Below are 16,491 nucleotides of genomic sequence, written 5' to 3'. Positions count from 1 at the left end.
AACCATAGGTTTCAGGGATGTTATAGTTAGAAATTAGCATTTAAAAAACATTTGAAACTCACTGAAAAAACCATAGGTTTCAGGCACATTATAGTTAGAAATTAGCATTTAATAAACCTTAGAAATTCACTGAAAAAACCATAGGTTTCAGGGATGTTATAGTTAGTTGGACATTTTACTCGTACAAAACCAGAGAAATTTGTCCGTTATACTTAATAGAGGTAACTATAACTTGCGCCCCGCAAAGCACTGATGATGATGTCACATATTAAATCACTTATAACATGGTCATTGACATCACTGATGACATCACTGATGACATCATCCATGTGATAATCTGATGCACCTCCTCAAACCCTAATAAAATCTTTGATACACCCACTCCAAAATACAGACTACAATATCAAAACCATAGACACTCCAACACCAATACATACATACCCACTCACTGATTCTTAGGTCTACATACCAATCTACTCACTCACCCATACAGTCACTCATACTTTCAGTCACTCATCAGTACAGGACTATCATATGCACTCATACACCTATATAGACACTCACACACTGCCAATCACCCATAGAGTTACTCAGACACCTAGTCAGTCATGCAAATAATTAATCACACTCCCATTTACTCACCTATACAGTTATACACACACCACCTCACTTACTCAAACAGATATTAATTACCCATATAGACACTCATGTAGCTATTCACCAACCCATGCAGCCGCTTATACACCAACTGACAGACTGATACAGACATTTACACACTTTACTCACTAACCCATGCATTCAGTAACATACGCTTATACAATCAGTCATGCACCTACTAAATCATCCATTCAGACACTTATACACCCACTCATTCTTCAATACACCTTAGCATATATATATATATATATATATATATATATATATATATATATATATATATATATATATATATATATATATATATATAAAACATATTTAAACTTTAAAGAAACAAACATTCACTGGATTATGTCATCAGTGATGTCATATGTGATGGCATCAGTGATGTCATCAGTGATGTCACTGACCATGTCATGAGTGATGTAGTATGTGACGTCATCAGCAGTGAATTGCGGGGGTGTGAGTTATAGTTAGCTCTACTACCTATAATTGCCAAATTTCTTTGGTTTTGTATGAGTGAAATATCCAACTAACTATAACGTCCCTAAAACATATGGCATTTCGATGGTACAACCACCTTGCTCACAAAGCGTAGACACCATTACAAAGTTACTTTATACTGCCATGGGTACCACGCACATAGGCACAGGTTGAAAAGAAATACTTCCATTTTCTTTGTTCTCTTATTAAATACAAAACAAAATTGCATAACTTATACACATATGCTACCTGTGCAATTACTGTATATTCCTTCTTTATAAAATTATCGAAATTGATTTTATACATTATATAAAATAGAAATTGAAATACATTTTACTAAAGACAGGATTTATGTCACACACACATATATTTATAGAGAGAGAGAGACAAAGAGAGAGAGATAATATATAGACATATAGATATAGATTCATATAGATATAGGGATAGATATATATTTTTGTAAAATTTGGTAGAATACCTTACAGCTGTTTTTCTATATCGCTTTAGAAAATTGAGATGGAGCTTCACTGATGTGCTCTTCTGACGGCCCAATGGAGTGAGAAATTTCTACAGTTTGGCAATTTGACTGCCCACCAGATTCAGAATCAAATGGACAGTTTTCACTGTCTCTAACCACCAAGTAAAGCTTGGTAATAAGTGGCAGTGACAACTGCAAAATGACCCCCATAGCATAGGAGACAACTCCCAACATGTGGTAGACAAAATTTTGCTTTGAGATTTCTTTTTTGAAAAAACTAAAACATGTAAAAAGTTTAATGAAGGGTAACATAATTTTAATACTGTAACAGGGACTGCTGCCATAGCAGTTCTTGACAATGTTAAGAAATGCCTGCTGGGCTGACGGACACCTCTAAACCTGGTGGGCAGAGGACCCTCGCTATGGTAGGTGCAATGTAGTCTGTTATACCAATGGATTCACCTCTGTCCGCAAAATTCTGGCCCTTTGTGGAAGTGACTCTGTTCATCATTTCACTTATAAACAGAATAAAAATAATGTAATTAAAATAATATGTTGTGCATCTAAACAAGATTGATGTCAAGTACTGCATCATCCAGTGGCCTTTTCAAATGAGTGAGGTCTCTTGTAGCACATGAATACACACTCATTGGACAAGAGCTCAAGAGATCCTCACTCTAGTTGTGGACTGACTATCCAGTAGAAGGGCCATTTTTTAGAGTTTGTGATGCAGCGCTGTGCAGCTAATCACCTTGCTGCGCCACACCAGAGGTAAAGGGTGGAAACGCACAGTATTCATCCAATACAGCGCAATTCTATCCTAACCCATTGTACTGGTGCTGTTTTGTCTGCCAAGCGCCAATGCTGGCACCTTTCCACCATGGTGCTAGGGTGCCTTTGTTGCATGCAGAGGAGTTTTTGTGCACCTACCTACACACAAACAATCCTGAGAGTTTTTTCATCAACAGAATTACACCGAGTTTGGAAGGAAGGTAGATTTTGATTCACAGATCATGCTTTCAGTTATCCGGTGTAAGTCTGTTAAGTAGTTGTTGTGAAAATTAAGGAAATTCTAATTTGTTTATCAGTGATTGCGACTAATTCACGACAATTTCATGATTAATCACAAATCCTTAAGCCAACAGTCGAGGATCCAATCACAGACCCACTCAAAACTCATACACCCATTCAAAGAGCCACTGAGTCATTTATTAATCCTCTGACAGACCTACTCAAACACTCGCAAGTCTAGTTACAGACCCACTCTGAGACTGACGCTCCCACTCACAAATGTGCTCAGACACTCATGAATCCACTTGCAGATCCTCTGAGACACTTATAAACCCAGTTCAGATCCACTCAGACACTCATGCACCCATTTTTCCGTCCAGTGGGTCGAGCTGCAGGCATGTCTTAAGACTCAATGGGAATTAACATGGGAAACATACTTTTCGGAACCTTCCTTTTTCTCAGCCCCTGCTTGATGAAACGCCCCAAGAAATAAGAATAATAAAGTGTGGTCTAATAGAGTACATCAATTGCTCCTCTATGTTTAATACTGAATACTTTCAGATTCTTGGTCTCTTAATCAGTGAGATTTAAAGTATGAAAGAGAAAAATGTCAGAATTCAAAGTTTGTTAAGGCCTGTTGAGATGCTGGATAGGGGAAAGGGTGCTAATGGTGCTTTGGTGAACCTCTCACAAAGTACATACAGAAAGGAAGAGGACCAAAGAGTATCATGTTTAATGAAAGAGCAGCAACAGTGTAATGATATGTTATGCTGCAAGGAATAGGTCTGTGTGTCCCACTTTGGGAACTGCTTCTCTGATGGGAATACATTTTGAAAGCCACACTTCATATGAAAATAATTCTTCAAATGAAGTGTAAGGAAAACAAAGATTGTGTCTGTTTTATAATAGATTTACCAAGTAAGGATTTCTATCAATGACCCTGATCTCTTAATATTTCCATTTGCAGGGTGGTCACAGTGGAGGCTTCTTGGTAAAATAAACCTTTCTTTTAACCATATTTCCAAAATTATATATGTCTGTGAAGTGACATTGATTCTAACTTGTTCCTTTACTTTTCCTTCTGCAGAGCTTATGAGTGCCGGTAAAAAACCTTTATTTTACTATGTGTATTACAATGCACTGTTTAAGGTAGCATCCATTTTCACTGGTTTAAATCCAGAGCTGGAGCGGGTATTGTTTTCACTTTGCTGAGCTCTGTTCACAGTACCACTTGATTGAAGAAAAACACATTTCAATACAGCCTGTATGAATTAATGTCACTGGATCCATGGGATGTGATGTGACACAGTTCTGGACTTTAACAATTCAGAGCAAGAAGCAATCCCCTCACCCAATCCACAATAATCTACATTTAGTGTAAACTTTGTGGTCTCCTTGAAGATTACTCCAAACTTACTTTAGATGCATTTCCCAAGCACATGCTAATATTGAGGTGATATGTTCATAGTGTTGATAGAGTATTGTTTTTCATCTGCAATGAGCTTCGCTGTTACTAGTGGTTTTATTCACCTTGAATATAAACACTGCTTCCACATTTACAAAGTCAACTATTGTATACCTTCATTATATTGAACTGGTTGCACCCAATGTGTATGTACCATTGAATTTGTATAGATACGTTTTATATTCTAAGAATTCTTTGCCACGGAAAAAAAGATTACAGCCCTTTTCAGCCATGTGGCTCAGTGCACAGATGTTCTAAGGTGGAGCCAGAAAATATATGTGCCACTGTGGAATATTTGTGTGGAGAACAGCAGGTGTTGATGAAACATCAGTCTGTGGAACTAATTAGGAGTAATATGGTACTAGAATGGATTTAGCTTGTGGTAAATTCACGTCATAGCACCATTACAAAGTAGTAAAATCAGTTTAGATCCATGGCATGGGTAATAACGATTTGAGGACAATTTGTTTAGTTATAACATCATATGGAAGTCGCAACTGCATGGGTTATTTCTTTGACCAGGTGGTAAATGTATGCAGGGGCTCACACATGGGATGGGAAGTGGTTGAAGGTGGTGGGTAGATTGGGTGGGATTTTTTTTCTAACAAGGGACAACATGTATGTTTCCCCTCATAGAGAAAAAGGGGAATGTGACTTGGCTACTACAGAAAAATTCTCATGATATTTTTCAGGTCAGTTTTACATGCTGCAAAAATCAGGTCAAGCTCTTCCACATCGGGTAACACTAAATGTGGGAAAACCTAACCTGTTTTAATATGGTGGAGCAAAATTAATGAATAAAAGCATGCATTAAATGTGTTCCTCCTTACTTGTATTCAGGTCCGATGTCTCTTAACTTTTAAGCAACTTTGAGTACTACATAACCATTAGGTTTTCAGGCCTTTCAGAGAGGATCTGGGCAGCAGACATAGCCCAAATGTCAATTGTTATGTATTTTGTAAATTAATTGGATATTTTAAACAGGATTACATAGCAATTGTGATATATTTTTTTAAAAAAACAATTTAAATAGAAACAAGTCTTTTGAGTGTAACCCTGGGCGTAGTGGGCGTAGTGGGGCTACGTGGAGCATCGCGTAGTGTGGCCAAATCTATGCACACTCACGTGCTCCGCGTAGCCCCACTACGCGCCGCCTGCCTCCCGCCCGCCCTCCTTTTAAAATAAGTTAAACTATGATAAAAAAATAAAATAAAATGCCTTACCTGCAGCACGGCGTCCCGGGGCTCCCTCTTCCTCGTTGACAACTTCTTTTCTCGCAAGAAATGCGCATGCGCGGGCGTCCGCGCATGCGCATTTGTGAAAAGAAGTTGTCGTCAACGAAGAAGACGGAGCCCCCGGACGCTGCGCAGGTAAGGCATTTTTATTTTATTTTTTTATCATAGTTTACCTGATTTTAAAAGGAGGGCGGGCGGGAGGCGGGCAGCGGGCAGCACGCAGGCAGCGCTACGAACACTCCGTGGGCGAAGCGGAGAACTACGCCCGGGCTTATTTGAGTGCAGTTATTTCAGTATAGCATTGTAGGGTTTGGTTTGTCTTTAGTAAAACGTGATGTAAATGTTTAAATATGATGTTCAGAAGGCGGCATTTCAGTGAATGCTGTTGTTTTGCTGTTTTAAGATGTGCATTGTGAATTGTAAAGCAAGACGTTTTGGAAATGCATTCAAGGAGGAACAGCTAACAATGGGCCTTAAGAGCAATTGGAAATTTCAGGGCTTTTATGAAGACTCAAATTTAAAAAAGTACTGTAGTAAAGTTTAGAAGTGTGGATTAGACAGTAATTGTCTAAAATCACTGGTATGCTAACAGTTGAGGGGAAAAAAATCATAGACAAGCCTGCAGTTGGATACAATCAATACTTCAAGGAGTTTTGGTATACCTGAAATAATGGGAAAAAAGTATGTGTTTGACATCACCCTTATGATAAAAAATATTTTAAAACTACTGCGTTTTGTGCAATAAAAGCAAGAAAAACTAGCTAAATTTTCTCTAAAGAGCATCAAAATGGTTTGGTATGGGAGTGTTAGAATACACACACAGACACACACACGTACAACAATTTAAATGCTGGTTGACGAAGGAGGCATTGAGAACTGACTGATGCTGAGATTGTTGGTGTTTCATTGAGTAGTTTCTTTAGGTATGTATGTACTTCTATTATTTCACACAAATCAATTATTTGCTATTTTCTGTAATTTCCTTTTAGTAACGCCTGGCCGGGTATCTACATCACCTGGAAGATTCTGAACAGAATTGAATGTTAATTGCTTGATTCTTCTCTTTCCTGGCTCTTAATTCAAGGACTCAGCTTCCAGATTCAGATATGCGTGTGATTGACCAACATTCTACTGTGGTCCTGCTGTCTCATCTAAATAATGTGTAATAAAATAGCTAATGCATCCCACTTTCTCTGTGTCCCTGGTGTTGATTGGGTCCTCCGTGGCTTAGTGATGCTTTATAGGGTTAGAGAGCAAGATCTGAAAACACCAGACATCTATTGAGAACAGAGTACCCTTGCGATGCACCATATCTTGTATCACACTAAATGAGCATGTCCACTAGGCAACACCAGGTCATGTTTGACACCTGCTATTCTGACATTTTACTATTTTACTAGTATGTTAAGGTCCAAACCCATAGCGCCAATGATGCACAATGTTCTGAGCTACAAGGCCAGAAATGGATGGAAGTGTCACACACTACTTGGGGTACTTATGAATGCGATCTATAATGCTAGTTGGAAAATTGAACTTTGGTGTCAAAATGCAGTGCTGCGAAATGGGTTGAGCTGTTTCATCATCATCATAAGACTTTATTTCGATAATCCAAGATCATAAAAGTGCAAATACAAACAAAACCAATTGGTACTATAGATGCCATATACATACATCCCAAAATTTCCAAAGTGCAAAACATTATGCACTAAAGTCCCAATTTTTCACATAACCCATCAGCAGATTCTCTATTTCCACTAAACACGGGACACATCCTGCTGTTCCTGGGGTACCTTATACACTAGCCTGTGCAGATGTTTGAAAATAAAGTGTAGATTTAATTAGTGTCCTCACCAGGATCTTTTCCACCCAAATGGATGTGCAAATAGTAAATTCTAAAGACTTAGTAAATAACTGTGAATTCTAAAGACTTAGGGCCTCATTTATGGCATTTTGACAAAGGGCAGCGCAACAAAGCAGCTTGCTGCACTGCTCTACGCCAAAGTGAAAGTGCAGGCATGCACTGTATTTAGGCAATACAGTGCATTCCTGTCTTTTCTGCCTGCACTGGTGTCATTTTGGCAGCCTAGTGTCAACGTATGCACCGTTTGAACATGGTGAAAGGGGGCTTCCATTGCAGGCAGGATTGTTTTTGTGAAGGAAGAGTCACCTTCATGCACAAAAACAATCCTATGAGTCATTTTCTTGTTTCTATATGTGCTTCAGAATGCTGCACACATGGAAAGACTAAAGAATTAGGAGAAATTAACATATTTCTCCTGGTTACGCCTCATCTCGGGAGGACTCCGGATTTGAAGCTTTGACCGGTTTACATCAATTTGTAAATATGGGGCAGTGTCAAATTCCATGGGTGTTGCGCGAGAAAACCCTCTGGGTGCACTGTATGGTGACACAGAGATTTGAGTTGCATCCCCTCACTCATGATTTATGAGGCCACTCAAAACCATGCAGGGTGGCTTTGCATGGCTTCATAAATCTTTATGAGAGCCCTGCGTCATGCACTATAGGTGGTGCAAAAGTGACACAACGCTTTTATAAATATGCACCTTAATGTGCAATTTTCAAATTTTTCAGTGCAAGTGTTAGAATAAAAGGGCTAGTACGTCTAACACCCACATATGGGTTCAAAGCAATAGACATGTGTATACATAACAAAGTAGCAGTGGGCCATATCCATTTGTGAGGGTTTTATCAAATTGGCTCTTGGCTAGTGTATAACATGTACCTATACATCTGAGTTGAAACACTGCTAAAATATGTATGAATTAAAGATCTATCTTATATACATGGATAAATATCAGGGGTTAAATTTCATGATGAACTATCTACTTGCAGTTCAGATTAAATTAAGAGTGAAATGGAGAAGAACTCATCTGATCCTTGTTACATAACTACCTTAACAATTCCTAGTTGGTTGCTTGGGTACACTTTGAACGACCAGATCCAGGCAACCATAAGGTATTTTGAAACAGCAAATACCACCGACCTAGAGGAATCTCTCCTTAAAATCCTAAGTGCCCCCAGGTGACGTCTAGGGCCAAGATTCTTACACAATGGCAGTAGTCATTTTGTCCTCTGGGAACCATGAGCATGGAAATAAAATATATACATGTATGAGGTTTATTCTCCAATAGCCCTCCACATACTGGGCACTTTTTCCCCACACCTTGGTCACAGACCTACTTTGCACAGAAGACTCTCATTGGGAGGGACGGGTACCCTAATTGTACAAACAGTTTCTGAGCTTGGGGGGGGGGGGGGGGTTGAGTGTAATTTCATCACCTGTCCTTTCATACATAGGGAGCATTTTAAAGTTAGTAAATTCATTAGTTAAGATGCCTCTATTACTGCACATTGTCTCTGCAGAAATGTACTTACAATATGCTACTTTGATTGCCGTTTCCTAAATGACACCATTTCTCTTTCCCACCCCATACTTGCATGTTCTCGTAATTTTAGAGGTAATGATGGATTGCACTAGACATTGTTCTCACTTTGTAGTTCCCCATAAAAGGGCTTACTCATCGCCCTCAGGAAATGCATGCCTATAGTAAATGCATACAACCATCAAAGGGCGACCAGTACACTTTACAAAGTTATTGCAACAAATAAGGTTTTAAGGAAAGAGTGAAAAGCATTCAGCACAAGAGAGCCAAACAAAGAGAAAAACGACTGCAGTGGAGCAAACCTTGTGTGACTAAGGGCCTGATTTTGAATTCAGTGGCCAGGTTACTCCGCCACAAAGGAGATACATACCTGGTCTGTCTTATTGCGAGTGCATTAGATCCAAGGGTACTTGCAGTATGGTGGATGGGATATCCATCATGTTTGTGACGTAGTTGCCTGCCCACTAAATTCTAAACCAGATTTATCAAGGTTTAGCATCACCATAATGCTAAGCAAGAGGGTGCAAGGTTGACGCAGAACCTACATGAGATTTATCAAGCCACGCAAGGCCACATTGTGTACCGTGGAGTGGCTTAATAAATCTACAGTAACGCAACAGAGCCCAAATTTCTGTGTTGCATTACTCTGCCGCAGGAAGGAATTCCATGGGTGAAGCATGGGTGTTCCGATGCATCCATCCACGGATTTTAGCACATTCCCAGATTTACTATAAATGGTAGACCTGGAAATGTGTTGAAATACTACACCACCCCAGGTGAGGCGCAACGAGGAGAAATATCTTTATTTCTCCTCACTTTCCCTCTTTCTATATGTGCTGCATTCTGCAGCGCACACAGAAAGAGGAAAATGGCTCTCAAGATAGTTCTTGTGCAGGAAGGTGTCCCTTCCTGCACAAAAACAATCCTTCCTACAACGCAGGCACCCTTTTATCATGATGCAGAGGTGCCTGCATTGACGTTACGCAGCCAAAAGTGCCCCAGTGTTAGGGAAGAACAGGTATGTGGCATATACTGCTAAATATGGCACATTCCTGCCCTTTACCTTTCAGGCAGCACAGCAAGGTAGTTAGCTGTGGTGCGCTGCATAAGAAAGGTAAATATGGGCCTAAATGTATTGCTATTCACTATTTTGGGGTAATTTTGCTTTGACGTTTGCATTACTTGACGAGTGGAACAATAAATTAAATGGGCAGTACCTATTTGTAATTAGTAGAAAAATAGCATTTTCAACAACCAACAATTGAAGAAAAAGAGTAAAACACTGGTTAGTTGGTCCAAATGTCCAGGCAAAATGTAACCAGTGTTGCGTATATGTAATCGGAAAATAGTGGTACAAAATTACACTGTTGCCAATACACTCAATGCAATTAGTAGCCGAATGTGTGAAACTATGACTCTGAATACAAATAATTTTCAGTATTTATTGAAAGGGAATGAAAATGAAAACACATGAACCATTGTCCAGTTGGAGGCGCTAATCTTCAATAAGTCCATAATCACTATCACAGAAGCCAAAAAGGAAACTCATCTAAATTAGTCTTTAGTATAGTTCTGTGGGCCTTGGTTAACCAGAGAGAAAGAGACAGAGAGAGAGAGTGAGAGAGAGAGAGAGAGAGAGAGAGAGAGAGAGAGAGAGAGAGAGAGAGAGAGAGAGAGCTTATGGGACCTGCCAGTCATCAGCACATCCTTGAATATATAATTCTAGTGGCATTGTGGTACAGACAGAGTCTACTTAATGATGCTCCCTTTCTCTTTCACTTAATCCTTCTGTTCAAGGAATTCAGACAGGTCAGCAGTGCTGGTTCCAGGCCAGCCGTCAGTAAAGCCTTTAAATGCTAAACAAATGTTATCGGAATATTTGAGCACTACTGCGGTAAAATCCTCTCAGCTCGTTCTCTGTAGTAAAGAGTCATAGTCCATCTTGGATGCTACAGTCAAGTGATATAGTAGTGTGCAGTTATTGTTCTAGCATCTATGTAATAGGTGTCAAATTTGACTTCATATTGTGGTTAAAGGGACAGTGTAAAAATGATTATCTTTTTGATTTTGTTGGAAAAGTCAACCGTCTTGCTAAAGGATCTGCAGAAAGAAACACCTAGGGAGCCTTACCCATATGCATAGGACACTTTGCACCATTTTGAAGTCACTATGCAGGCTGTTCTGCAGACACAGCCTTTGTGCAGAGTGGAACACCTTCACCAAGGTAACCTCCAGTTGACGTACCCACAACAGAAGCAGAAAGAGGTGCAAACATTCCACTCTTGGATATCAACAGCCACACAGACGGTAAAGAGAGAACATTCTGACCTCACCTAATGGACACTACTCACTCTGAACTATAGAGACTGTTGTCCCACCCTTCACTGCCACCAATTACCAAGTGTCAGAGGTACAAAAAGACTGATTAGCAGCCCCTTCTCAGCAATGAACCTAATCAAATTTTTAGCAGAGCCCTGTTTCTTCTGTCCCCAATTTAGTGTCTAGAGCTCCACCCTCCAGCTTCAGGACAGCCAGCAATATACTTTCATTGTCTGACTTTACCCTCATCTTGTACACATGAGCAGATCAGGTACTTCTATAATAAAATGAACAGGCTTCTACTACTCTGATTCACTAATACGTACAATTAATGTACCCCACTGTGACCACCCACAAAAACGCATACAACATGTGATTCAGTAACTAAACAAGGTATTATTCTAACTGCACATTGACAAGATGCTTCTAGCCAGTGTCATTGAGTGAAACAACCTTTAATAGAGAATAGTGAGAGAAGATTATTTACTGAAGCTTTTTATTTTTTCTATGCCACTTCGATTTATGCAGTACTGACCCTGTTCCAAGATTGGTATTCAGTATATGTATAAAAGTGATGTGCTATGCTTGACATCAAGGAGGATTCAATTTTTAATATTTATATGATCTGACAGGTGAGGGGATTCCGCAGCGGGACCCGCGAAGCGGGTTCCGCAAGTCGTGGGTTTGAGCAGCCCTCACACAGGTGCAGCGTCGGCCAGGACCAACAAACAAACAGCGTCCCCTATTGCAGCGTCGGCCAGGACCAACAAACAAACAGCGTCCCCAACTGGCATTAATTGTAATACAACACAGATCGAACTAGAGCACCTGCATGAAATGTATTGTTTTTAGAACATGTGACAACTCCTAATAACCAACAACACCACTGGATAAACCATTAACCTTGGGCTCCGGAGCAGTGTGCTACTTACTGTGAATTACATCAATAACTCATCATGGCATTAAACTCTATATAAATACAATTACAATACAATAAATTATATGCCAAGGCAAATTGAAAATATATTTGAGAAGCTCAAATAATCCAATGCAATGACAAACCTGTAAGAGCCAATCACTGATTGAGTAGACAGAGTTGCTCTGGGATCTAGGAACACTAGGGTTGGTCACAGAGTTCTGGTGAGATGATGATTAACACCTCCAGTAAGTAGAGAACAAAACACAGCCTAACTTTCACCAAATAAATGACATAAAATACTGGATAACAAGTAAGAGTAGAGAGAAATACCAAAGAGAAATCTTACTATTTGTGTCTTTAAGAAACAGCTTACAAGAAAGATAGTGTTAACACGCAAACAAAGTCTCTTATCATTTTGCTCTTGAAGTGCTCCACTGGCTTCAATGTTGGATCGATAACCTTATGTACTTAAAGGGTTCAGGGTCGGACCTGGCTATTTAGGGCTAAAAGGTTTGGTCCACGGAGGCAAGCAGAAATAGGCTACGTCGGTAGGTGCACAAATTGTTGCTAGGTGATGGTTGTTTGTGTAAACTATGAAATAAATAGGGTCCTACAAATGTTTGCTTGGATTGTTTTGAAGAGTCCATTTTAGAGCACTGCATACTTTTTTAGGGCTTGCATTCACTAAGACCTTTTTCTTTTAGCAAGTCCTTACCGCCCATTAGAGTTCAGCATGGGGCACATCAACCAGTGGCTAACTTTAGGTTGAATGACAGCATTCCACTTTTTCACAAAGAGAACATCCACACAAAGTAGCTCCCTTCTCTATCAGGGGCTGCTGTGGCAAAGGTTGTTTTGCAAGGTCTAAACAATGTTGTTGCTTTTAGCTAATGTTCATGCTCCATATTGTTAAGAGCCCATCCGCTTCACCAAATTGACAAAACAAAACAAACTATGTCAAAGTCAAAAGTCTGACAGACAATACTGGAACTATTGGCTTTGCCATTGGTGGATTAAAAGTGCTGCAAGAGGAAGGCTGACCCTCCAGGACAGTGCAGCCTCTATGCAGGGAATATCTGAACTACAATGGCATTATGGCATTCTCTCATAGACATAATAGACAAACCACCTTAACAGTAAAATCAATATGGGGGGGCTACATGGAAGCACTCATTTTCAGCTCCAGAGACAGGTGTGACAGTAGCATGTGGTTGAGATGGATGCCGGCCACTGAAGAAGCAATGTGTGTAGGTGATTTGCAGACGCTTTGCCAATTGCCCTGGGTAGAATAACCAATGTAGCCATGATGAGTATCAACACAGAATGGAAGGTTGAGCCTTTTTCAAGGAGCAACAGTGACATATACTCTTCGTGTTAATGGAGGTTGCCCTGCCTAGCTATCTCCCTGCTGCTCAGCCAGAGTGAGAGTTGGTATTGGAATGTTGGTGTGACTGTGATGAATAGAATGCTTGGGTGCCTGTGTGGATGAGTGGTGACAGTTGGAGATGGGCTGAGCAGCACTGGATTCTAAGGAACATCATTCTATTGGTCTGTTGTACACATTTAATATCCTGAACCAGAGGCTAATAAAGAAACCTGCAAAACTCCTTCTGGCTCCCTGTCTTAGGATACAACAAACAGAACCACTGAAAGTCGAGCATATAAACAAACAAATAAAAATAGACAGAGTTTCAAAGGCTTGATAGCGGGAAGAAGGTATCCAATTAGAGGTTTTTTACAAGGATGTAGTGATGATATATAAAGCATAACCGGAAAGAGATGAGACTCAGTGCTTTGGAATCCTGATGTGTGTGGTAATGTGTTCCCTTTTTCCTCATCAGGATACGGAACAGTTTCAGGAAGAATCCACAAGATAGAGCTATTGCTTATGGACCTTCAGGTTTAAAAGACTGTGAAATAGAGACTTTGATTCGGTTAAAGCTATTTATGGCTTATGAAGTATTATACCTATTCAACTCACACAAATAATACTTAAACAGTGATAATGTCTACATATTATAACTGAATGAAACCAACTCCTTCTAGCCCTTACAAAACACAGACAAAGCTTCATGAGATGGAGGGATTCCACCCAACTATAAGGAACCCTAGTTCTCAAATATATGCAACTCTGCTTTGCTTGAAGCATATCAGAACTCAAGGAACGGAGGAAGAGGATGGGACTAGGGCAGTAGTGGCCGGCACGGATCTGGAGTGGTGGGCGGGCTTGGTGGGCATGATCTAAAGCATTTTTTTTAAACCTACCTTCTCGCCGCTTTCCCACTCGTCGTCTCAGTTTCTCCTTTCCAGGGCTGGAACAGGAAGCAGCTAGGCTCCCTCCTCTAAGCCAATCACAATGCTGCAATGCAGCGTTGTGATTGGTCTGAGCGAGGTGGATCAGCGCTCAGCCAGGGAATGGGTGCCTGGGCATCTTCTTTACGCAGGCTATAATGCAGCCTGCATGGAGAACACGAGAAGTGCACATGACTGTTTTGGATGGCCCCAGAGGGCAAGCCAAACAATCATTGTGCACTTGGAGTGGGCAAACCACTCTTATACTGCTCTGGGAAGAGAGCAGTCCCGCCTGCCTGCAAAACTGCAGCAGGAACAAATACAATTAAAATAACCTTGAGTTATTATCATTGTAATTTGTTGTTTCTTTCATTGCTTTGCGGCAGTAGGGCACATTATAGCAATTGGCACACATGGTGTTTGCACAGTATCACGTATTTTGGTAACCCTGATACGATAAGGCACGATCTCCTCCTGAGATTTTCTGTGTGAGCACCCATTGATTTGGCTATCACAATAGACGCACGGTTTCCTACAGGAGCCTAACAGCACCTAATTTTAAATGCTGGAATGTTTTATGTGTCTGTGTTGTCCTTCTTTTCTCTTTTTCTTTTAGGTACCGCAACAGCGGGTCCACTCCTCTTAGGGACCCAATGGATTTGCTTGGTGATGTACTTATAATTTTTGAATCACCTATTATGTAGTAGAGTTTATCATATATTTTTTGGAGCACTTTCTCACTTGGTCCTGATGAATTGCCACCGACCCGTAAGGGCATAGAGCAAGAAACATGTCGACCTTTCTACTTCCCTAGGGAGCATTATAATCCCTCGGGGGTCACCTGTTTTTACCTAGGCTGGTATACCACCAGAATAAAATGGTTCATCGTTTGGCAATACCATACCTATTTTAACTCACTACACCATCACTCGCTACACTTGTTGCACCTACCCCCACGCACCAATACGGCTGTCTCTAAAAAGATCTCCGAAAAAGAGCCCCTTCGCGGGAGCCCGTCGGGCATTGCAGCGCCGGCCCGACGAGGAGCACAGCCCTATGATGAAGCATGACACCTTGCTAGGTGTGTGAGGGCATTCCATAGAGACTAATCGCTCTCCCCCCTTTTCTTAACCCCCCTTCTCCTAGAGGAACTGCACTCCTGGTTTTGTTCTGGAATCTGCATCACCTTGAAAATTCTAAACAGAATCAAAATTAATTGCCGGATCCTTTTCTCTTCTGACTCTTCATTTAAGGACTCATCTTCCAGATGCAGTTATGCATGCGATTGACCAACATTCTACTGTGATCCTGCTGTCTCATCTAAATAATGTGTAATAAAATAGCTAAGGCATCCCACTTTCTCTATGCTCCTTGTGTTCATTGGCCCACTGTGGCTGGTGATGGATTATAGGGTTAGACAGAAAGACCTGCAAACAACAAACATATTTAGGGAACAGAGTACTCTTGAGATACACAGTATTTTGTAAAACATTAACGGAGCATGGCCGCCAATAGATTACTTTTTACATGCCTTGCACTTACATGATAACATACTTAGAGCAGGGACTGCTTCTCCACGTGGGCATCCGAGCGTCACCCCACTGCTTTCTCACAGAGCAACAAGCAGAAATGTAAAATGGTATAAATACCAGCTTAAGTTTCTGCTTCTCGCACTGCTAGAAAGCAGAAGAAGGGTATGCATTGTTAGGAGTGGGCGGGTGGGCGGCTCGGGGAGGAGTGGCTAGACAATGTTCTGGGCCCTGGCTGCTTGGTCAGCCTCAGGGCCGAACAAACTAGTCATAGCACACTCTGTATTTTCATGTAGGCTGCTGCGCAGCCTGCATGGAGAAAACGGCCTCCCCATAGATGCCTGTACTGACGGCGTACTTGCCAATCACAATACTGCCATTGAAGCATAGCGATTGGCTTAGGGGAGGAGAGGGAGGCTGCCTGCTCCCTGTGAGCACTAAGCAGGAAACGCGATGCGGGACTCCAGGACCGGAGGCGAAGGTACTTTTTAAAAATGTCTTTGTTTTTTAATTAAATTAACTCCCCCTCCATGCGCGACCCCCTCCCAACATGACCCCCTAACCCTCCACTCGCAAGTCATACCGGCTGCAGCTGACTTAGAACTGACTTAGAGATTATTCTGATGCAGTACATGTCCTAGTAGGCATATTATCATTGTTGCCTGTACCCTCTGTCCAAGGCTAGCAACATTGAATGCA

General features: G+C 40.9%; 1 protein-coding gene across 3 annotated transcripts in view; it reads left to right on the top strand.

Annotated features, from left to right (window-relative positions):
- Nucleotides 1-6,516, top strand: part of LOC146811215 (uncharacterized) — a 67,154-nt gene extending 60,638 nt beyond the window's left edge. The window contains exons 16-18 of one of the 3 annotated variants that reach the window (XM_085618248.1): nucleotides 3,597-3,620; nucleotides 3,717-3,731; nucleotides 6,319-6,516. In XM_085618248.1, coding sequence (XP_085474374.1) covers nucleotides 3,597-3,620; nucleotides 3,717-3,725 — 33 coding nt within the window. In that variant the 3' untranslated portion in view covers nucleotides 3,726-3,731; nucleotides 6,319-6,516. The remainder of the gene's footprint in view (nucleotides 1-3,596; nucleotides 3,621-3,716; nucleotides 3,732-6,318) is intronic. The other 2 variants (XM_085618249.1, XM_085618250.1) reach the window with 2 other exon arrangements.
- The last annotated feature ends 9,975 nt before the right edge of the window (nucleotides 6,517-16,491 follow it).

The sequence above is a fragment of the Triturus cristatus genome, chromosome 7 (assembly GCF_964204655.1).
Source record: "Triturus cristatus chromosome 7, aTriCri1.1, whole genome shotgun sequence".
Lineage (NCBI taxonomy): Eukaryota > Metazoa > Chordata > Amphibia > Caudata > Salamandridae > Triturus > Triturus cristatus.
Note: the sequence above shows the minus strand (reverse complement) of the source record. Positions and strands in the feature narration are given on the sequence as shown.